Raw genomic sequence first — 24,766 nt, forward strand, 5'->3', positions numbered from 1 at the left:
CTCCCCGTATCATATCCCTTCTCTGGTGCATAGACTATGCTATGTTATGGTCACAAATATTTGTGAGGCTGTGTGTGTGTGTGTGTGTGTGTGTGTGTGAATGTGTGAGTGTGTGTTTGATGTCTGTGATGTTGGTGCTTGAAGGGTATAAAACGGCAGGTGTGCTCCTGACTTTCCTTACAGGTCCTTATCTCTTTTCACTGGCCAGGGTTGGCTCAGAAATCCGCTCTGAAGCTACTTTGCTGCCTGCTGCCTGCCTTACACAGGGAAGACATGGGCGCACACCGCTGCCAATCATAAACAACACCAACAGCAAATCGGACAACGGTTTAAAAAATGCAAAAATCTTTTTACTTAAAATCAGTGACGTCATACATTTACACAATTGGAGTATCTATAAAGTGTGCAGATTCAACTCTGCAAACTGCTCAGAACAGTGAACTACAGCCATGAGGGAACAGCAAAGGTTTATACCATGAGAGGGCTTTCATTCATGTAGTCATCACCTGTTTTAACATTATCAATGTTGATACAAGGCCAGGACTTTGTAAACTACATCTACAGTCTAATGCTTAATGTGTTACCCATATACATACAGTATAAAGACATGGGTGATGAGGAAACAACTTCATATCATTCGATGGCCCACAAACAAATCAGGGATCAAACAGCGGTCTCTGATCTAAGTTCCATCAGTTGTTTTGTTTTTTTTAGATCCATGGCTCACGTGCTGGAGTCCCGCCTCGCTCCCTCCCTCTTTGCAGTGCGTTTTGGTTGACAGAAGATGCAAGCTGACCTTGCTCCGCTGTGGGGTCGTGACCTCCTCCGGATGCCTTTGTAACACTGCAGGGAGATACCCAACTCCTCCATCACAGCGCTAAAAGACACGCACTGCCAAAGAGAAAACAATAAAAGGCCTGAGTTAGGACACCAATAAAGCTGATTTCAAATAGTCATTAGGACCTTTATAAACTTGGCCATGAGTTTAAAGACTGTGTGAATGTGTTAACATAAAAAAATTACTGCTGCTGTATAATTGGATCAACTATGAAACGATTGGATGAAGCTTTAACTGAAAGCTATACTAATTTACCTTTAAACCTAAGGCAATAACTTTTGATTCAGCTTGCCTGCAGCTGAATGACTGCAAACCAGCTCTAGAGTCTGACCAGACAATCACCAGAAATGACAAAACACACAAGCATTATACATTTATCTAAAAGAGTTGTAAAAGACTTAAACTCTGTTGTTTCATCGTAAAATCCAATTACACAGACAAGAGATGAAGGACAATGTCTGCTGTGCAACATCCTAATGCAGTGAGCTACGAATTCATAATATGGTAATTATTTGAAATGATCAAAGAGTGGGCCATCTGAAATGCGACGCCTCAGGCTTATTTGATTCTGCAGAATAATACATCGCATTGAACTCATTAATCTTCGATCATGTTTATTTGCCTTTTATTTTGCTCTCCTCCAGAGGGGGTGCTCACCAAATGTATTTTGTAAATCATCATTCACAGCACAAAGTCATCCTGTTTTTATCTGATGGTCTTTGCATCCAAGGACCACAGAAGGTGTTCCCCTCTTTCATCCTCAGGCTTTGCCTAAGGGTTCTCAAACGAATATGGCTTCCTGCAGAGTTTCCCACGAAGACAAGTAACACTTGTTACTTGGTACCTAGCTTGTACTGACCTCAGAACTTAAAGACTGAGAGAGGAGCACATTTTGGACTTGCAACAACACTATAAAACATAAACCATACTTCATTACCTAATAGAAACATAATCATGTATGCACTTGAAATGAATATCCCACAATTAATGATTTGTGGCACCTGGCAGTCACAATGCATATGACCTTCAACTTTGGACACAGAAACATCCCCTCCAAAAACATTGTTAATGCTGGTTTTATTTCATGAGGTATCTTATTTTCCTTATTTAGTGGTTTACATAATTATCAAATGTGCATTGATTTTATAGCCTTAATGACATTGCTATGAATTATTCATCTTTGTAGCAGTTAATATTTGCTATAACTGAATATTTCCACTATATTTTGGAGAGAGACTGATCTTGCGATTAGATAACAAGGTCAGTCTAACCCTATCCCTCTGTGATTCCATCCATCATTACTTCAGTTAAAATGTCCTGCAGTCACCAGAAGTTATTCATGAAATTACAACTTTACTTTTGGCTTTGGATCTGTGTCAAGGGACATCTTAACCTGACACGTTGTTCCATCACTCTTCAGCCAACCAAACCAGTCTAACGAGCTTAATGACGATGAAAACATTCAAATAACTTTTCCTATCTTTTGATTTCCCAAAAGGCATTCAAAGTCTGCTTCTAAAGTACACACAAATGCCCACTGAGACCACCCTAAAGGAGCCAAAAGATGTGGGCTTGTATTCAGTGTGAAAACAGACAGGCAGCATAGCAGAGCACTACACTGTTTACATGAACTTAAATGTCAAATTTTGCAAACCTGAATCTATCCTGAAATTGTAATAATTGTGCTGAAAATGACAAAAACAGGTGACTCCAACATTTCATATAATAACATGCAAACTTTTCAGATGTTCTGAGCTTTTGCCCTAATTACAGTCTCACAGTATTTTGGCTTTCTTCAGTAAAGTGCTCCTTACGTGCTGCATAACAAACATATGCAAATAAGAGGTCACTTATTCACTTATGAAGCAGACATGTCTGCATGAAGATGAGATGTATTCTCTTCATGAATTGAGCTTGTTAGTTTCTAAGAAAGTCTGTAAAATCTGAAAGACACCCAGTTATACAGTATATGTACAGTATATACTTTGTCATAATGCAACACTGGCCTTAGAACAAAAGGAATAAACATGACATTCAACTTAACATTTTTACAAGTAGTGTGAGCACGAGGGTCAGTTATTGAAGGTAAAATGGTAATGGTAATTGGGGTTGGCTGACACAGGTGCAGGTATGCTGGGGTATTTTCAATGGGGGCAGAAAGAAGGACACCTGGTTACAAACCTATCGTCTAGTGTGTGTATGTGTTGTAAATGTGCTGCCATGGCTACTCTGTGTCATCCCCCAGTAGCCTGCCGCTCTCCAGATCAGTAGATAAGGAGGTGCCAGAGGAGGAGGTGGAGCCACGCCGCTGGAACTGACGGGACTGCACCCCGTAAAAGAAACAAAAGGCCTGACGCAAGCATTCATAGAGAAATGGATGGAGGGGGAAACACAAAAGAGATCAAAAGATGTAAATTATGTAAAAAAAAGACAAAGAACAACAACATAGACACAAAAACAGGCAAAGCAAAGAAACTAATCACGTGAAAGGCACTGATGCTCTTTTATAACTGTAAAAAGGGAAGTTCTTGTTCTTGAAATCTCACACAGAGCATGGAAGTTCAGGCATAATGCAGTACTGATGAAATGAATCAAACATGACATATTTTGGGCATATGAGGAAGAATTAAGTTACACAAATAAAAGTGAGAGAACAGTTGAGCTGTCTTTCATTTGGCAAATGCAAGTATGATTTGGACTGAATTAATTTTGACCATGCAAACAACATCTAACAAGCACTTCTATAGTTAGAAAATATTAATTAGTAACTAACAAAGAAAAACTAAACAAAACATTGCTTGTCCTCAGTCTCTGAAAATGTGTGGGAGAATAAATTAGCATAATATTCTAATTTCTTACAATACTCGTGTTTTTCAACAACCTACAATTAATTTAATCACATCCTTTCTTCAACTACACTTTAAAACAATGATCTCATTACAGTGCCACTTCCCATTAGAGCAGAGTGCAGCCTTTAATCCAGTCATTTGTCACCATCACTCAGCAGAAGAACAGCAGTTCCTTGCCCTCACTCACCTCCTCTATGTCAGCGTTCCTGCGGGCCTTGTAGATGAACTCTCCGATAGCCACAAACACAGAGAGAACCAGACCGGCAGCCAGGACGATGAAGATACCACCAATGTTTTCCACACCCAGAGCATTGGCTTCCTTGTTGTCCTCCTCTGGACAGCCATTGCCTCTCCACCACTTCTCCTTCATCATGTGTAGCTTCCCTTCCTCCTGCAGCTGAAGGATGGCAATGGTCACTTTATCCCTGTATGGAGAACCTGGCAAGGGAGAAGGAAAATAGAAAGACATTATTAACTGTCAGATCAATTACATATTATTGCTTGTTTGTTATTCTTCATTGATAAATATCTCTAAATACCCCATTAATAGCATGGCAGCCCTGCTGAGGCACCCTTCCTTTTTACTTTGTTTATTGTTTACCAAAGGCTTTTTGTACTGGGACATTTAAGCCTTTGCTATGACAACAGAATTAACCAAATGTCACCGGTTTACTGCTTTTCCTTCCTTGGACCACTTTTGATAAGTACTGACCACTGCAGACTGGGAACACCCCACAAGAGCTGCAGTTTTGGAGATTCTCTGACCCAGTTGTCTAGTAATCACAATTTGGCCCTTGTCAAAGTGGCTCAAATACTGATGCTGCCCATTTTTCCTTCTTCTAACACATCAACATTTGGGACAAAAGCTGCCATGATAACCAGATAAACAGTGTTATTCACCTGTCAGTGCTCATAATGTTATGGCTGATCTGTGTATCTTGAAGATATAAAACTCCAATTTGCATTTGTAATGTTTATTGTTCTATAAAATGCTTTTTGAGAAACACTGATGTGCTAGGTCTTTATATGCACATATTTTGACTCTTGTTTAACTAGTATTATAAATGATTATATTTCTATATCAGTACTGACTGTTACATTTTACATTTTGCCTGTACACTGTTTTTGAAGCTTATATATGCATACAACATCTATTGCATGTCTATCAATATACTGCAAGAGTAATCCCTCCTTTGCCGCTCTTCCTGAGGTGTCTTCCTTTTTTCTAATTAAAATAAACATAATCTTCCTTATCTGAATTGAGGGTCGAAGGATAGAGTGTTTCATATCCTGGAGAGATTGTAAAGGCAAATTTGTTATTCGGGATTTTTGGACATACAATTAAAATGAACTGGTTTGCCTTGAAGAGGAATTAGTTATATCTGGAATTCGAACTGACGTTGCAACTGCAGAAGCTCTCCACCTTAGCCTAACTTAGGTTAGTATTACAATATGATTAAAGGCCCTTTCAGACAAAATGCGACAATGGTATCACTGCACTCATGCCCAAGTTCACCTAAGTTGAACCTATGTGGAACCATGGGCGCTGCGTGCTGTGACGAATACCCACTTGGCCAATAGAAACAAGGGAGCAAGCCAGGAATGGTTGGAAAAAAAGCTAATATTGTGTTTATTTGAATCACTGAATTGTACAACATAAGTTCATGCTTGTATAGAGACATCAGGGGGAAGCCCTATCTTGAAGACACTTTTTCAAGTATATCGGACAAAAGTACGTTGTACATATGTGGTGGAAAAATTATGTCGCCCTACTAGTTTTGAAAACGTCACCTATTTTGCTCAGTCCTCCGTGACTCAAGAGCACAAAAATAAGGATTCCCTGCTTGCCCAGGGCAAGTAAAGTGCTGCGTAAAGGCTGCGTAGATTTCTGATCTACTTGCCCAACCAAGCAAGTGAAAAAAACATTTGTTAACATTGAACCCTAGTTGTGCGCTGAAGCAGCAAGTGTAGCGCTGTGTCTCAAAGGACTTTAATCTTGAAGCAGATCCAGAAACACCGGAGGGAGAAGACTGCTCGGGGGAAGGACTGCTACATGAAGAAGAGGAAACTACAGAACAACATGAGGGAGGGAGGATGAGATCCATCACTGGCTACAGGCAGACCCGAGATCAGGTGACTACAGGAGACATGGACAGGATCAAGAAGTTGAAGCAACCATTCAGCTTTATTCAGCTGTTAACGATGTCTTTAACCTAAATCTGAACCAGTACAGAGTCCCTGCCACCAGATCAAACAACTAAGTCATGAAGTAATTGGAGGGACAGGCCCAAACACACTGCAGATACCATCACTGGACCCCCTGCAGTTCCTCTACAGCTAAAAATTGGGGTGGAGGATGTCATCATTTTAATGCTTTGCGTGTTTTTAATGCTCATGGACACGTAGGCAGATTCCCTCTGCACTTCCTCTTTGTGTCATAAATTAAAAATCATCCAAGTGTTCAGACACAATATGTAACAGGTGTATCAGGGGTGTTGATCTGTTTCCCTTATTGTACACCCCTTACATCTCTGTCTTTGCCTAGCTTGTACAAACAGGAAAAAGAGTACAAACAAAAGATTTGGACGGAACCATATGCAGCTAAACATCAAACTGAACTGGATTAGCATCACCACTGTCCACAACAAGAGGGGTCTGTGACAACTTAACTTTGTAAGGAGGATCTGGTGGTCATTTTGGCATCTGCAGAACTATGCTGCAGATATTCTTCCATTCCATCAATATATGTTCAAGGGCAGCAGGGGGAGAGCAGCTGACAATCCCAGAATCAAACAGCTCATCTGGAAGGTTGGCTTGCTGGCTTAAGTGGAACTTGAGTCTCTGGTGGTTCATTGGCACTGCTCCTGGCATGCCACCCTCATACCATGCAGGGGCTGAAAGTCACTGCTTATTTGTTTGCTTTTGATTAACATCACATTTGCCTTGTATATAATTTTATTCATAATTGCACTTATTACACTTTTTGGAATTACTGCATATTCATCTGTGATTCCATATCTTATCTAGAGCTGATAAAAGAGGTAATATTTGCTATGTGTTTATATATACTGTATATATGTCATTGATACTGACAGCCAGTGCACATCTCATGGTAATTACAGAAATTAACTGGATGGGGGTGGCCCCACCCTCATTATTCCCATTGTCATGCCCAAACATTTAAATGTATGCCCCTCAGCAGCTTCTAGGCATGGATGTGCTCCTCAGAAAACAAGCAATGAATGTCAAAAACTTTGCACAATCAAGTCTTGCTGTGTTAACGTTAACAAGGACAACTCCAAACTTTTCTCTCAAAAGTACAATAGCAAGAGTGAGTGAGTGAGTGAGTGAGTGAGTGTGTGTTTTTTCTTCAGTAACTTTGTTCTTTGGGGCTTTTTGCTCTCCACTAATCAACAGTGGTGGTGGTGAGGAGTAAACCTACTGTGTATTGTGTCTCATTCTTCTTACCGATAGGTGTTCCCACTCCGTAACCCTTCGAGTCTATGAGACCTCCGATCTGTGTCAGGTTGCAGTTTCTTTGGCTGATGTACTCAATGCTGGTGGACTCCATTAGCATAGCATAGTCTGTCGTCAGGACCCGGGTGATGCCTTCCCTGTTGTTCTTAACCAACGCAGTGTTCTTCCTGCTGCTCATAAACGCCCACATCTTCTCATAGGTGGAGATCTTTGATTTCTACCAAAGGAGTCAAACAGACAAAAGTCAGTAAGAACTTTTATACATTTGTACTCGTAGGCTATGGGTGTTTGTGGCTGCACATGTACCCACCATACATGTACTTAACTATATCTTAAACACTATCATAAACACTTTTAGTTTAACAGCAGGATGCAAGATACTCTATCTTTGAGTGTGTGCCTCTGAATATGTGTATGTGTGTCTGTTTCTCCTTGCGCAGTCAGAGAAAATGGGACAGCTGTGTTCTTAATCTCATCCAGTTGATTCAATTTGTTCAAGCCATCAACACAGCCTGCTTCTTCCTATCCAGGCAGCTGTAATCACTGGCTGCAATCTGGAAGGATAAAGCCCTGCATGGATCACCCCTGCTGAGCCACCGGGACGGAGAGTGGGTGGTGGTGGGGGAAGGAAGGGACAGCCCTGCCTGAGGACATCGGTACAGCGATATGTTATATAATGCAAACTAAAAAGTTAACATATGTTTAATTTGAACACAGACACCCCGAATCACAAGTACAAGTAGTCTTAATATGCATCTTCTCCACTTCCCATACTCACCTCTCGATGAATCTACGTTGCCTTTCATCAAAGTAAATTCAGTAAGTCTCTCTATTCATGTGATGTTTGGCAAAGATACAGGATGATAGGGGAAGCAGCTGAGAGAACCGTCATGACCCTGATTTTGTGGAGGTGAAGGTACTGTACCACTGACTCATACTCATATCATATAGGATTCACATCTCATGTAAAGTACAGGCACAGTTAAAAACCAAGAAAGCATTTTTTAATTTGTTCTTTTGCCTAAGGTGACTCAAAACAGAGAGCTGTGCATCTTGTTGGTTTTACTAAAAGAAAAACATTTTATCAAAGAAGGAAATATTCAAATGACGGATTTATGTAGCCTACTTAATATGGGAAATTATATTGGATGAGGGCTTTCATTTGACCTCGGCTGCAATACCTAAATTAAATTAAATTCACCTAAGTATGCAACTTAATTTGACAGGCTCTACAACTGACGTGAACTTTTGAAAAAAGGCACTGCATAGTAATTTCAGTTATTACTTTTTATGCTGTGGCTTTGATAGTTAAAAGCTTATATGGAGCCTACACCAGCTCTACCTTGAAGAAGGTCATGGTGGATCCATCCCTCACTGCCCCGTATTCAATCCTGGTCTGCTTTGCCAGGTCATCTGCTGAGTCAATGGGCGCATCCATTCGTTCCACAGTGAGGAAGGCAGCCAAGTTGGCCGTGTAGGAAGAGATGATGATTAAGGTAAAGAACCACCAGATACCGCCAACTATACGAGTGGACAGAGCCTTAGGCATCAGCTCTGAGCCTGGAAGCATAGTGATGGGAGACAGAAGGTCAAAAAATGCTTAAAATGCTCATCAGTATGTTACAACCAGTGTGCTACAACTGGATTGGTACAGTCCTGCTCACCATTATTGGCACCCCTTCATTTTTTACATAACCTCTACAATATCTTCAGAAATAAATAGAAATGTACCAAATTTATATCAGGATCTTTTAATTGGAGGTCCAAAGTAATTTAACAAAGAAAATTGTTTTTTCAACTTACATACTCAAAGAAGAAACTGAAAAAACAGCATGTGCAGCAATAATGGCACCCCTCTTTAATATTTGGTTACACACCCGTTGGCAGTGATGACAGCCTCCAAATGTTCTTGTAGCCATCTATAAGCTTCTTGCACTTCTCAGCTGATATTTTCTCCCACTCTCTTTGCAAATTGTTCAAGCTCTCGAACGTTTGCAGGTTTCTTTTCCCCAATGGCAGATTTCAGCTCATACCAGAGACTTTCAATCGGATTGAGATCAGGACTCATTGCTGGCCATTTTAAAACAGTCATTTTTTTCCTTTTCAACCATTCCTGCATGCTTTTGGATGTGTGCTTTGGGTCTTTGTCTTGCTGGAGGACCCATGATCTTCGACTCAAACCAAGTTTTCTTACACTGGGTAGGACATTTCGCTCTAAAATCTCTTGATAATTATCTGATTTCAAGATTCCTGTGATACGGTCAAGGCCTCCAGTACCAGATGCAGCAAAGCAGCCCCACAGCATTATGGATCCTCCTCCATGCTTAACTGTTGGTAGGGTGTTCTTTTCCTTGTAGGCTTCATTGCGCCGTCTGTAAACAAACTGTTGGTGTGCATTGCCAAAAAGCTCTATTTTTGTTTCATCTGTCCACAGAACATTTTCCCAGATTGTGGTTTGTCCAGGTACTCTTTGGCAAAGATTAGTCGTTACTTTTTATGTCTTTTCCTCAGCAATGGTGTCTTCCTCGGTCTTCGCCCATGAAGCCCTGTTTGGTTTAGTGTGCGGCGTATGGTACTTGTTGAAACCATGACCCCAGACTGTTCCAGGTTGGCCTTCAGGTCTTTGGATGTTTGACGTGGTGTTTTGTCCACCATTCGCACCAACCTTCGAAGACTTCTCTCATCAATTTTTCTCTTCTCCCCACGTCCAGGGAGGTTCTTGACAGTTCCATGCTTGGCAAACTTCTTAATAACATTACGCACTGTTGAAACAGGGATATCAAGGTCTTTGGAGATGGCCTTATACCCTTTGGAGGTCTTGTGTTTGCTAATTATTGCACTTCTGATGTCCTCAGACAACTTCTTTTGTCTTCACCATTGTGACAAAGGAACAGGGGATAACAGATGGCTTTTTAAAACATGGAAGTCATCATTCATTGGCTAATTCATGTCACATGGGCACAGACAATTTATCACAGGTGATTCTCATTTGTGATTTATCACAGGTGAGTCACAATGTGTTTCCATACTGATTTACAGCAAAGGGTGCTAATACCAGTGACACAGCAAGCTTTAAGTTTTTCTATTTTTTCCTCCCATTGTTTATTGTTTTAAATTGTTGCTTATCATTTGCTCTTTTGTATCAAACACGAGTTCTCTATAGAACAGAAATGTTTCACTTGATTCATTTTTTTCAGAAGATATTCCACATTATGTACTTAAACTTCATGGGTGCCAATAACGGTGATCAGGACTGTAAGAGGTTGTGTGTGTATATATAGATACTCTTCTAAAACAAAGAAAAAATGAAAAAAGTCAAGTCCCCGAATCCAAATGGGGTTATTAGTTCCAATTGGATTTTCACTTCAGCCCTAAATGATAAACTGGGCACCTTTTCATACAGTATGTTTATGTTCTCCCTCTGCATAACTTGTTTGGTCTAAAACACCCGAGTTGCAAAAAATTATGATCAGTGTGAAAAAGCAAATATAACAGAACAAAAAAGCACAAATTAGAAGAACCAAATGTGCCAGACTAAAGGAAAGTTGAATATAAAGAAAATAAGCGAACACACCATGTAAAAAAAAATATAATAAATCATTTTTTTAAATGAAAAAGCAGAATTAGCACTATTCTTAATATTTTCTTCTCTGTACAGAGAAAAGAAGCAATGAAAAGGATGAATGTAACTGAAGAATGCAATTACCACACTTAATGTACCAGGTTTGGGAACATGTTCTTTAAACATCTTTAAACCTTTTTCGATTGGAGTGGACAAATGTTTAAAGACACTTTTAGGGTAAAATAAAATCCAGAAGGGTTCATTTAACAGCCATGTTTCTAAGGTTGCACTTATTCTCAGGCACGGTATCCCACACAAAGCTTAAGGCCACTGTTAACCACCAAACAGCTAGGTTTCACACACCACACTAGTGCACATGCCACAGGTGCAGAATATGACACTGAGAAACCTAGCTTATAGTACATTCATAATAAACAAACTGTCTGAGCATGTTAATGATAAGATGATGGGCTGTAAAATGGGAATTCACCACAGTTCAGAGGGACACAAGATGTTAAACATTTATCAGTAATCTGTTTTGCAGGTCAGAAATCAAAATAAACCAAAAATGTCAAGGCCTCCACATTCTTAATGAAAGCTTCACTTGCTTTGCTCTTTATCAATCAATACTCTTGCATCTATCGTAAGAGACAAGTGAATGAAGTGAAGCCAACTGTAAAATATAACATACAATAATGTGATAATTAAGTCTTGAAATAAACTATTTGGTGCTTAAACTTCCAGGAATATTTTTGTGATTGAGAGGCGTCTGCCCTGAGCATCAGCAAGATAAATCCCCCCATGGAGTCCAGACACTGGTGGTGGTTTCATCAGCTGATGAAATAATGATCATGAGCTGATCAATCTGCAAAGACTGGGCAGTGATGGGGAGGTGGAGGGGCGAGCTTATCAATAGCTTGAATATTTAAAAAGAAAGCAGCAAGATGATAGGTTAATGATGCAGGTGTGTCAATGTACTATTGGATAGATGTCACCAGCCGATGAAAACAGCTGATACTGTTTCATGAATGACAGCCCAAGATAATTTCAGCAAGGAAATTATGTGCAGGCATGCATGAGAGGAATGAATGCAGGATGAAAAGAGAAATTAACTAAAGCCCTATATGCAAAAGAATTGTCCTTCTGGCTGAACCTTTGCCAGAAAGCTTCATTTCTGAAGAACTGATACATTTTACAAATGTATCTTGCTGTCAGAGAAATCAAAACATTTCATCAGCATCACCATTCTGTTGTAGACTGATGTTGTCAGTAGGTTTGTTGGCTGTCCAATCAGGCGTGTCAGACCTATCCTGCCCAAATCTCCTGCTTTGCCAAGTCCCCATGAAGCACAAAATAATTCTTATAACAGGGTATGGTTGTAATTCATGGGAACCAGACTACATGGAAAGGGCATTCTCAGAAAAAAAGGAAGTGAATTTTGATGTTATGAATGAAGCAGGTTAAAGCAAAGTCTACAATGTGAGTATAGTCTTTTCTGCTGCACAGGGTGTTTGTTAGAGAGCTCTACAGTAAGTAAAGCTTTTGCTACTAATAACCTTTTAAAACTGCAGTAACAGATTTTTAGTCGCGTCTTTGACCACCTGACAATCCAATATTTAATCTCCTCTTAGCCCTTATCTGGTCGCTACTATAACTCCAGAGAAAATATCCGTTCTTTTAGCTGCTAAATGCTCCACTATGTTTACTAGCTAGTTGCAACTGTAACTTTCTCTGTCTGCTGTTTGGTGCTTGGCAGGTAGCATACATTGGGTTTTATCAAAGCTTTTTAGCTGAAAACAGCTGCCTGCTGCGACCGAACACAACACTGGTGAGAGCGGTGAGGGTTTTGGACCAGAAAACATTAAATTCAGGTTTGTCACTTAGAGCAACCAAGATTGTCTTTCAAGGAAGAACAACAGAATCGCCCATTTCAGCAAGTGCCCATTCAAGTGACAAAGCCCTGTAAGCTGTAGTAATTATGATGGGAGCAAAGGTAGTCCCCTAACCCAAACAAAGTATCCCAAAACATGATATTTCCCTATAGTCTTTTTTGTGCCTAAACCTAACCAAACCTTAACCATAGCATTGTCACATCATAAAATAGTGATTAAATATAATAATATAATATATTATAAATATAATAGTGATTCAATAGTGATTTGTAATAATTGTGGAAGGGACAGACAAGTGATGGTGTCCTGCTAGTAGGGGCGTAAGATTATTATTAGTATTTTGCTGTTTGATTTGGAGGACTTTTGGAGCAACTTTTAAAAGCAACCTTTTACACAAACAAGTAGTCATTTCATCCATTGTTAAGGGAAATGTTGATTGTAATTGCTTTAACTGTGAGTTAAATACCTTGCCGCATGAGAGCTCCAACGCCAAACCAGAAACTGTTGAGTAAAGTGAAATTGTTCTGTATGAGAGTCGAGGACGGGTTGCATGGATGTGGGTTGTACCACTCATATGGAGTAAACCTGCAAGACAACAAAAGAACAGAGAGAAAAAGAGATGAAAGGAAATTCCAATATCGGAAGAAAAGATGCAAAATCTAAAGAAGAAAACCTCTTCTATGTACTGTAGCTAATCTTGATGCATGGGGGCACACTGGTCATGCACTTCACTTTGCTTACAGTTCTGCTCCAGTGCAATCTACACTTCACACTGATTTGCACTTTCATTTTCACAACCAATATATATCTTAGTTATAGGGTGCTAGGTGCACCCTGCTGGCAGGGGCACAGTACCTGAGAGTAAGGTCAAGAGGGAGCTTGCAATTGCTCCTTCACACTTCACAAACACAATGGAAGCCAATCTGGCAGCTGACAGGCAGCTAAAAGCATATTATTATTTTAGAATGACTATACAAAATTGGAAATTTACAGAAAGTACAGAAATAACAATTATTTGTGATTCTTGTTGTGTGAATTTGATACATCAGGCATGACACTGCTTTGTTTTAAAATGATCAGTGCAGGCACAATCTCACAGCTTTCCTGTCCTTTGTACTTCCAAATTAGAGCTTGTGGCAAGGCTGACCCTGGCTGTGGACAGTTCTATAACCATATACTATACACCCTACACTATATCCTCAGCAACCCTTATATTTTTTGATCCCATCATACATCCTCTCATTATCACACACATCAATCTATCCTCTTACCTGGCAATCACAAAGAGCACACAACTCACTCCTGTGCAGGCTAGCAGCACGTACATCCAGATGTCCGGAGACAAGGGATTAAGGAACGAGAACACGCCCGGATTGGTGCCATTAGGTTTGCGGTACAGGATGCTGATACCTAAGGTCATGAAGGGCTTTGAGAAGTCAATGACTTTCTCTCTTACATAGGTGATGGTCAAGGGAGCCACAGCAAGGTCTGCAACCTTGAAAAAGTCAGAAAACGAAGTAAAATACGACAGGTAAAACAGGCACTGCTCACAGTTACATATGGCTTCTTCCAGTATTTGTTTTGTTTCTATCAATCAAGAGTATTTTGACATTGCTGAATTGGTACTTTTACTTAGGTAAAAGCTCTGAATATGATTAAGAATAGTTGGGTGGTGGCCACATTCATGACACCAAAAAGCTAGGGTTATGCTCAACTGTCACTCATTAACCCAACATACCTCCTGGCTAGCTATTATACCTGTTTATAAGAACCTCTGTAGTGTGACTTCTATTAACTCACGTGGTCAATCAGTTCCCGGACCATCCCGTTCCACTCTCCCTTGTCATTCTGGGCTCCGTATTTCCCATCACCCACTAGTCTGACTTCATAAGTAAAACCCAAGATGTTGGAAAGCTCTTTCAGAAGGTCCAGGCAGTAACCCTCGAAACGATCATTCCCAGCCAGCTCCTTGTCCGACTTTTTATACATCACATATGGATTTTCCTGTATAACAAAAGAAAATGAAATGCTGAATGTCAATGTTTTTAAGATTCTGATTCAGATCTTTCTATGCAATTAAAGTATAACTGAATTTGTAGTTTTAATCTTGAGGTTACTTCACCACTTCATCAATTCTCAGAGCTGATAACCTCCAAAACATCTTAATGGCAAATACAGTTGTTCTTTAATTAGTATGTCTGAATATTCTCTGACTAACCATATACTTAAATATTCTATGCTATATTTTGTCTGTGTATGATCTCCGTGCATAATTAGACAAAACTGTGAAAATATAAATCCAAACTATTCAAACTATCCAGTTCAGATTTTCCTCTTCTAAACACCACTCCTTTCCACAGTTTCCTTTTCCTTCTCATTGTATTTTCCTCTGTTGTCTCCCTATCTGCACTCTATACATCCCATATGTACTACCCTTCTACTCCCTATGCTGGCCTCTCTTTAACCTTCCTCTTTCCTCCTCACCAGTATTGTGGTGACAATAAGAGTCCTGTTAGCCAGAGAGTCTGTCACATTGTTATTCTTGTCTCGGTTGGACTCCGTCAGGTTCATCCCCTTGTACGAGTTCCACACAGCAATCTGGAAAGGCAAACAGGGCTTTAGACTTTTTGAACCACATTTCCTGCTTTGATCAGAACAACAGCAAGATACATTTTACACCTGCTATTGGAGTCACTATTTAAGACAAAATTGAGGTGAATAGATGTTAAAGCTTTGAATAAGGTTGTATTGTTAAGGATCACTGACACTAGCTGCTGTTAAAGGAAATAAGCTGATGGATTGTTTTTATTATCTCTGACACTAAATATACATATATATGTCTTGAAAGGAAACTAGATACTGCTCCGATACACTGCATATTAATCATATTTTCTGATTCGTCGAACAGAAAAATGAAAAAGTATAAGGTTAAAAGATCTGACACTCTTGGTTCATTTTCAACCTTCTGCTCCATTCACAATTCTTCACCTCACTATTTCCTTTTGCTCAGCTGTGCTCTGATGATTCTGGGCAAAGTGCCAAAAAACTTCATTTTATGTAGTGGATATGAAAATGAAGTAGTTTGCACCAAATGGAGCTGCTGATTGTGTGTGTAAGGTAAAGGTTTATAGCTATTCTGGAGGAAACCAATGGAATCCCTGTTGTGTGCAGCGAGTTATCTGACTCTCAGGCGTCGAACATATTGTGCAGCCCAAACAACAAGCTGTTTTGCAAAACAAATGTGAAAGCTACAATTTCTTTATGATGAATTGTTGTTTTGGATTGGCATGGTCATCTTTTAGCATATATATTTCAACACTTGGATCTAAGATAAATCTTACTGACAACGGAAAGAAGTCCAATTTTGAATGCTTTAAATACACATATATCAAAAATAGTAGACAAAAACTGTAATTGTAATTAACATTTTCAACTGTACTGTATAATGTTTTTGATGTCTATTATTCTTTCATGAATGGACTTACTTTTGGGATATTATAACTTCAATAAATTGAAGAATGTAAGCCATGAATTCATTCCTCAATAACTATTTCAATCATCAATTAATTGTTTGTTTTTTTGTCAATTTTTAAACTAAATTCCCAAACATTTTTAGGTTCCTGTGGTTAAGATTTACTGACTTGTTGGTTATGTGATAATAAACTAAACATTTGATGACATTAAACTGGACTAAATTATTTTTCATTATGTATTCTTTCTGTGGAATATAAATTATTAATCAATAAATTGAGAGACTAATCCACAGAGTAACTGATAATGAAAATAATCACTAGTTGCAGCCATACTTGAACATGATGGTGAGGAATTTTAAACCACACAGGCGGAGACTGCATGAATGAAGAAGGGCAGGGTCAGACAGGGATAGAGGGCAACATTGTGTTTGTACTACAGAAACTGTGAATGAGAGTGTCCGGTTCATTGGACCAGGCGGTATAATCCAGACAGTTATCAGATTAGAATAGGCGTCTGGCAGCTGGATTTTGACGCTTTCAAATCCCCTCACTGGTTAAGAGCTGAGCAAAGGTCAAGGGGGCTCATGACAGTGAAGCAATAAAGTTAAGTGCATTAAATTATCAAGCTTCATTGTAAAAAAGAAACAAAGTGAGTGATGGAGGCAAGCTTTCCTTAATATTTTCAATTCAGTGTGTGAACAAAAAGTAATGAATTTGGTTATTTTTAGTCAGAAACAAGGGCCTGTTCATTCGTTCACAGCATAAGAGGATGAGTAGTAGTGAACGCATCAGTACTTCTTATTAAACTGAGCTCTACAGAAGGTAGTCTTATTTTTCACAATTTATTTTTCAGAAAAGAGGCTATGTGGGATTACCCATTGGAAAAGATAACATGCTTTTCACTCCTCATTACATTCTATCTTATTCTGTTCACCTAGTCTGACAGGCAGAAAATGTGCTCACTTATAACCTTGCTAAAAGCACTCTATATCTCCACTGTGGCACTTTCGCAAGGGTCCACTCTGTGTAGGAGTCCATTAATCTGCCTTATCTCTGGACACTGCAGATGAGCAACACAGTGAATGGGGTTGGATTTAATTAATTGTATTGTCCTCAGTCTGAAAGATAAATGAAGAGAGTGAGAATAATATTTATGGAGGTGTGGAGGGTATTTTGGTCTCTGCAGTTACACATAACTAAAGTTATATGTTGTAAAACAGTTTTTTGGGGAAATATTGCCCTCTATGAAATATCAGCTGCACGATTAGTCAGTTTGAAGTTTAAGTAATAAGGTAATCTGACCAGGCCAATGAAATCAATGCTAAAATATAGCCTAGGAGGGCTGCACAGCATTCAGTCATCATCTTTTAAACCCCTAAGTCATGGATTTACTGTGTATAGCCTTGCAAATTTATCATGCGTACCAGAGAGGCTTCCAACAACAAAGTGCGCAATAAAAACTGACAGGAATTCTCTCTCATGCGCTGGGAGTAAAATGTTATCTATGAATCCTAAAGCTCATCTCCATCAGAGAACCAAATCAGACTGGAAAACCGTTACCACAGAGCAGGAGACATCCTAAGCCAGGCCAAGAAAACTGGGAGGGGGAAAAAAACATTACTTCCAGAAAGTAAACAACTTTAAGAGAAAGTACTTTATTTCCTAGGAGACTTTTACTTTGTTTAGCCCCATCATCTTCTTCAGAGTGTATTTAACACTCCACTGCCCAAGAACTAACACGACTGCAACGGACTGATAATTATTTTTCTTGACCATAAAGTCAAGCGTTTTATGTGATGTTCTTACCATGTTGTGGGACTTGCTTTGAGGGGAGGCTTTTGAGGGCTAAAAGCACTGAATGGAATAAAAATTACAGTATAAATCACTGCTTCTGCACCTTGACAGGTGCTGCCTGCCTACATACCTGTCTGTCTGACAACTGAGACAGACAGAGGAAGAACTTTGCCAATTTCTGACAGTAAACTGTGTGTTTGAGGGGATGAATTAATTCAACTCTTGTTTCTTCACTCCCCAAATTGGTCTCAAGGTGACAAGCAGAGGTATAAAGTAAAGAATGTTTAGTTTGCAGTATAATTACGGTATTTACAGTATATTTGGTGACACTAAATCAAGAGGTGTAAATGATAAGAACAGAGCTAATGAAAGCATGAATTTGCTCTTTAAATATAACTTAATTTGAAGAGAGAATGAATTGGTAAAAACAAGGTTGATTAGATACAAGTCTTGAACAGTTGCATTGGAGTGAGCATTTAACTTATGCACCGGTCCATGTGTCAATTAAAGACAAACAAAGGAAATCGGGTCCTCTTGCAGCAAGTCTTGATGCCTGACTTAAGCTGTCGTCTCCTCAGCTAACTGGATTCCTCTTGGCTGCAATTAAATACTTCTAGCCTGTATGATTTCCATTAAAGTATGAAGGCAGTCTAATAGTGAAGCACATTATTAGTACTGACAAGACAAGAACTGACAAGTCTCTGCAAAAGTGAAGTATTGGTAGGATAAATTCACTTATTTCTTTTTTATTACTCACAGCCACCAGCTGTGGGAACTGAATGACAATTACATTAACTGCAATAGCAGGACTTACTTCTTACTTCTAATTGAGTTATTGTTATTGTTATTGTTACTTGCAGGAATATAATATTTTTTTCTACCATTGCTGACAAAGTTTTGACGAGTGTCAGTGAGCAATGCCTGGACCCAAACACAGGGAGAACTGAAATGTCAAATACATGGCAAGTCTGTACACAAAATCAGTGAAGAGCAACAAGGTTGACGAGGCAAGGAGCAGGAAGGTGCGTGGCATACAGATTGAGAAAAGAGGGGAGGAGAGAGAGCAAACAACAAAGGCTTGGACCAAACATAGCACTGGCACAAACCTTGATCCACCTCTTCGTGAGGCGACTTCCGCCCTCAACAACACCCTTTTTGAAAATGTGAAGAGGGCAAGATGAAGCGCAAACAGTGTGGAGAAAGACAATCAGTTGTTGCAGCGTTATTGACATTCATGACGGAACAAATCTAAACCAAATAATAAATGTGTGGATTGATCATAGGAAACAAAATCTCTACAGTACCTTTCTCTCTGTCACACACACACACACACAAACACATGCCTTAATGGAATGATTCAGCCAGTGTGGAAGCAGCATGAGAGTGGTGTAATTGGCTGTTCCAGGCCTCTGTGCTCACCCTGGCAGTGCCGTCCTCTTTGAGGCTGATGATGTCCAAATCAAAGTCTCTCCTCAGGCCATCCGTCTTATTAAGAACAATGTGCCCAGTCAGACCATCCCACTGTGCCTATGGAGAAGAGATGCAGAGGGAGAGTCTCAAATGCCGTCAGTGTGGAGCCTTATTGAAGCTCTGGAGCAGACTCCCAGGAGGAGAAGTCAAGGGGATCGAGGCAGCGAGAAAAAGTCAGTATTGATAGACAGCTGGAAGACTCGCTGGATCACATCAGGTGAAGACTCGGAGATGTGTACAGGTTCTTCTCTCGTACAGTCTCAATTTGCAGAAAGTCTAGGTTTGTGATAGTAGTATGTATTTATTCATGTTAACATGCATGCACTTTGTGGATGGTAGATACTTGTTTTTACCTGTGGATAGTTAATTTGTGCATCTGTACATTATAGCACATTCTAGCTGTTTGTAGACTTCCAGGATAAGCACATTATTGCAGATCCTCCACAAAGTGACTTAATTTAATATTTTCCTTTTTCCTCCATCATGTGATTCAGCTTTTTTCACTTATTGTATGCTGCATATTTTGATGTTTATGGATAATTTCTTATACACACACATGAATCAATATTCTTCTTTTGCTAAATACTGAGAGAGAGACATATACTTAAAACATGATAAACGCCATGTTACACCAAGCCACCGCAACCTTATCCTAATTCATGGAGTATGAAGTGAAATGTATGTGTTGCTGCCAGCCAGGTTTCTCCTTTGGAACAAGAAGTCTTGAACAACAGGAATTTGTTAAAATGCTAAAACTGAGGTTATTATACAGTCATACACTGTTTTATTTCCCTCTCAATTCTGGAGAGCTGGAAGAAAATTCCTCAATATTCATAAACCTTCCTGCATCATTTTTTTGCTATAAAGTCAATGTGACCACATTGAACTTGAATAAGGAATATCAATCAAAACAGACTTTAAAATGATCAGCAAGAAGCCCACGCGTTGAATGTGAGAGACACCTTTCTATAGTTGTAGAATTTAACATTTCTACAAGATGGATCTTAAATTCTAGGATATTGCCCTCTTCTGTGTTTTCTGTCATAAAATTATGTGCATAACAAGTCTCCACACCTTTATAATAGAATTCAGTAAATTTTGCCCACAGAAACACACTGAACATTGTCTACTACAATATCTAGAGGAGAGAGAGAGAGCACACAGGTTAAAGTGCCCAGGATTTAATTTTACCCTTTGAATTGAAAGCTGTGTCCTCATATTCAGCACTCTCTTGTCAGAAATGGTTTTTAATTGAGTGCTGTGTGAGACATATTACTGGTTCTTGCAATCAAAAAGGTTCTTATCTAGTGATGAATAGCACAGGAGGACAGATGCTTCAAAGGATGGGCGGTGGCAAACAAAACGAAAAGCTGAAGAGGAAAGAGAGAGACACTGAGATGCAAAGAAAAAGAAAAAAGGAGAGAAGGAGGATAGGGGGCATGAAGAGGAAAATATGAGTAAGGGGATTGAATGATAATGTTCCCTCTCCATGGCAGGCAACGGTCCTCGGCTGGATTTAAGACTTAAGAGATCAAAACACTCATGCATCAAAGGCCTCATTTCTGTCTGTAGGCATCCAAGTCTGACAGTCAGGCCAGGCCACATGCTTTCAACTTATAAGTACATAAATACCGTATATTTTCATGTTGTGTACTTTAAGAAGCAAAGCATAGTCTGTCAGAGGGGATCAATAAAGTAATATATCACATGAAATGATCTGAGTTTTGGTGAGTTTGCAATGCCAGCATTACATGAAGGATCTAGTGCTTGTGAAGCCCTACCAAAACATGTTGAAACACATCATCAAAAATTCATGGTGGTCAAGCAAAACGCAACAGGAGTTTCTTAAGTCATGCTGGTGATATAACATGGGTTTTGGTTTTCTGTGATTCAAGCCCTTATCTGACACTGACCTCTTTGAAGAGGTTCATGAAGCGTGGTCCGAAGCGCCAGGGTTTGTGGCGGTGACACTGCAAGGAGCTGACAGTCATCTGAGTGGCCCGCTGGGATGCAACAGCGACCATGAACACTGCATCGTACATCAAGGCTGCGTCTGTCTGCGGAGGAGGCGGTGGGAGGGAGATGTGGTTGGGATTTGTTTTTTTTCTCGCACTACACTCACAGGCCCATGTGCAGTACACAACCAAACAGCAGTTGTAAACAGGTGAATCACAGATTCATCCCATGTTAGAAAACATATCTTGAACATGAAAATCCAAGAAGATGACACTGTTTTGGTTACTGCAAAATAAATTGCCATTATAGAAGTAAACATATAGTATATATATACATATATATATATATATATGTATATATATGTATATACATATATATATATATTGATGGAACAGACAGGATTACAGCTTTAATATTTGAAATATAGCTCCTACAAAGATTTACAGGTTAGCAGATGTTTGCAGTTTACAATTGTATGCAAACTTGCACCCAGCATACAAATGTGAATCAGTGGCTTTCAGCAGAGAAGCTGTTTATAGTGCATGTAAAAAAAAACAGTACAGGGCTTACAGTCATGATTCCATCCATCAGGCCACTCTCTTGTTTGGGACCCTGCAGTCTTTCCATGGCCCACCTGTCCATCGTGGAGGCCACCCACGGGTCATCAACGTTCAGCAGTCTGAAGCCTGTCATGTTGACCCCACTGTAGCGGTACGGCTCCAAGTCCAAGGCAAACAAATCCTGCAAGTGGACAGAGGAGATGAGGAGCAGGAGGGAAGGAGGGATGTTGTGCAATGGAAAGAGAAAGAACCAGACAGAGATTTAAGCTCCAGTTCAGGGTGTCGCTTTCTCAGCCTTTTACTGAAAAACAACAAACATTTTATTTCTAATTTTTTTATAACATTCCCAGTAAATTTACAAAGCCAGTTCAAGGCCAAGATGTTTTACTTTGTCTCCCATAAAACAACTTTAGTTGCAAATTTTTCTTACCAAAGTCGTGAAGAAGAAATGGTAGTACTCGGTCATCATTCCCATTGATGAAAGCTGCAAAGTGAAATAAAGGAATAAAGCAATAAGAGAAAATGCCAGGTTATATTGCTTATATTAAATATGATGAGTTCTCCAGTGCTACAGCTACAGCGTCATACCTTTAATAACAATGTTATCTGGCTGGACATTTCTTATTTGCACAGTGGATCAAATATGTGATATATTTATTCATTTATGTATATTTTATTTAATGACAATCCAAACGGAATATGCCACTATACACGTTTACATTTTAGTTGTAATAAAACAATATGTAGCTTAATAAAAAGAATAATTAAGGTTGTATCCTTTGTAAATGTTAATGATAGATGAAGCAAATGAACTAAGAATAGAAATTTTGTTATATAAATAATGTGTTGGAATTGGTGCACGCAAGGATAGTGAAATACTGTACATCTGTCAGTATGTCTGTTGGTTTCATAAATCACCAGGTACTTCACCATCATGTCACCATCAAGTTACATTAGCATTGCCCAAATAGAAACTAATTCACGTGATAGTAATCACGTTATGGACCATTTACAATTCTGACAATGATAAGGGAACTGCTGTTTTTGCACGAAGCAACTTTTCTTCATTATATCCCTTAATGGCTGACATTCAAATCACAATAAAGGTCTTAGTAAACAAGATAATATGTTTCATATGATTTCTTTCAACATAAAAAGACATTGTGAATCACCAGAGTTGTTGCTCTCAAAGGACACAAAAATGTGTCATAAAATCTGTAGAACAAACAAACCTGCTTAAGGAGCTCTGCAGCCATGCGATAGGAGCAGTCAAAGAGAATAAAAAATTCCTTGTCTTTCTTCAGTTCCTTAAGAAGCGGTCGGGCATCTTGGTTACCTGGGGTCAGCTGCCGGATTTTGATCTTCAGGTTGAACTTTGCCGGAGCCTTGATCAACTCCTGCATCCGCATCAGACCTTAGAAAAAAGGCCAATTAGATGATTTATTTATTTTAAGCGTTTGTTCTCCGCTGCAAGAAGGGTCAGATACATAACATCAGCCCTGATGTTCGGGGTCTTGCTCAAGGACACATCAGCAGGGGAACGTGGGCCCCTATCCTTAACTGAGGGAAGTGATCTCTATTTACTGCGGCTCAGCTGCTCAGGCAGGCAAACACACACCTGTATTGTACAACCTGTACGCGTTCCTGTATCCTGTTCTTGTGTACAGCAGTGTGTAATTGTGCAAGTGTGTGTCTGAGTGACATTTTAGGAAAATAAATTCCTGATCGAAAAAAAAAGGTTACTAAAATCTATAAACTATGACATTTCAACAGCGGCATTTCATATTCTCTGGTTCGTGGGCAGGGACTATATGGGACACTGCTGAATTTATAGCCATCTGTGTTGTGGTTTGGCTCAAAGACAGAGGCCAGGAATGCTGGCAGCTGTTTAATATGAGCCACTCGAGCCCTGTCACAGATGGGTTCACTGGCCAGCACGAGGAAGGTGACAGTGCGGTAGACAGTGGAATTGCATTTCGTGAGTAATTATAACCATGACATATCAATATATTGTAAAGTCTGGAAGACACAAGCCAGCCCCTTTCACCTCTTCTCCCTCTCAGTTCCCCACTTCAAATGTCATGCAGTGTTATGGTTGATATTCAATAATACAGTGGGAAATAAAATCATTAAAAAATGGAATCCATAGTCAGTTATTATTGTAGATATTCTAAAAAAACATTGTTTGGGATTGTTTTATGGTAATATGGTGATAAAGTTGATATTGTCTTTTCCTGGTTTTGAAGATTGTATCACACATTAAGTGACATTAGATTTCTGACCTGAATTTTTCTGTTCTTCCTGCTATAGCTCAGTTTGATATGCTATAGCTCAGTTTGATATGACTTTGCTTCTGCAAATTCGCTTCATTCCCACATGAAAGGCTGACTAAATCAAATGGGTTTACTTTCAATGATCTCCCTTTTCGCTGCTAAACCGCTGTTTAGTTAAATTAGTTCTGAATTTCAATGGCAATCTGACAATAGGCCCTACCTGTGCTGTCTTCATAGACCACCGTTAGCTTCCTCCATTTGAAGAAAGTGACTACGTCCAGGATGGCCCTGGCGATGGCGGTGTACTCTGGAAACAGGTTGATGAAGAAGGTATCTTTGTTGTCCACTGACGGGTGTTTCCAGCGGGTCTGTATGTGAGGGACCTCCAGGGCGTTGCAGATGGACTGAACAGCACTAACCGAGGAGCTGTGAGAAGGGCCAAACACAGCGACCACCCCGAGAGCCAGCTGGTCGCACACTAGAGCAACACAAAGTTGGTGTTGATTACAGGTTTGTGTCATGTGAACAGGTACATTTAAGACTGTTTCACAACCAAATTCTATTGCAAACCAGATTCACGTTATATATGGAAACAAGTTAAGAAACTATTTATATACAGTGG

General features: G+C 39.5%; 1 protein-coding gene across 4 annotated transcripts in view; it reads right to left on the bottom strand.

Moving 5' to 3' along the window:
- Positions 1 to 328: 328 nt before the first annotated feature.
- grik1a (glutamate receptor, ionotropic, kainate 1a) overlaps positions 329 to 24,766 on the bottom strand; it is a 34,957-nt gene continuing 10,519 nt past the window's right edge. Inside the window, exons 3-18 of one of the 4 annotated variants that reach the window (XM_051402151.1) lie at positions 24,365 to 24,622; positions 23,104 to 23,285; positions 22,302 to 22,355; positions 21,882 to 22,052; positions 21,269 to 21,412; positions 19,305 to 19,412; positions 18,992 to 19,036; positions 15,103 to 15,216; positions 14,419 to 14,622; positions 13,890 to 14,113; positions 13,085 to 13,203; positions 8,507 to 8,724; positions 7,156 to 7,381; positions 3,875 to 4,125; positions 3,020 to 3,188; positions 792 to 891 (exon numbers count right to left, since the gene is read on the bottom strand). In XM_051402151.1, the coding sequence (XP_051258111.1) occupies positions 3,063 to 3,188; positions 3,875 to 4,125; positions 7,156 to 7,381; positions 8,507 to 8,724; positions 13,085 to 13,203; positions 13,890 to 14,113; positions 14,419 to 14,622; positions 15,103 to 15,216; positions 18,992 to 19,036; positions 19,305 to 19,412; positions 21,269 to 21,412; positions 21,882 to 22,052; positions 22,302 to 22,355; positions 23,104 to 23,285; positions 24,365 to 24,622 (2,444 nt within the window). In that variant the 3' untranslated portion in view covers positions 792 to 891; positions 3,020 to 3,062. Of the gene's footprint in view, positions 892 to 3,019; positions 3,189 to 3,874; positions 4,126 to 7,155; positions 7,382 to 8,506; positions 8,725 to 13,084; positions 13,204 to 13,889; positions 14,114 to 14,418; positions 14,623 to 15,102; positions 15,217 to 18,991; positions 19,037 to 19,304; positions 19,413 to 21,268; positions 21,413 to 21,881; positions 22,053 to 22,301; positions 22,356 to 23,103; positions 23,286 to 24,364; positions 24,623 to 24,766 lie in introns of all 4 variants that reach the window. The other 3 variants (XM_051402150.1, XM_051402153.1, XM_051402152.1) reach the window with 3 other exon arrangements.

Source organism: Dicentrarchus labrax, unplaced genomic scaffold (assembly GCF_905237075.1).
Source record: "Dicentrarchus labrax unplaced genomic scaffold, dlabrax2021, whole genome shotgun sequence".
NCBI lineage: Eukaryota > Metazoa > Chordata > Actinopteri > Moronidae > Dicentrarchus > Dicentrarchus labrax.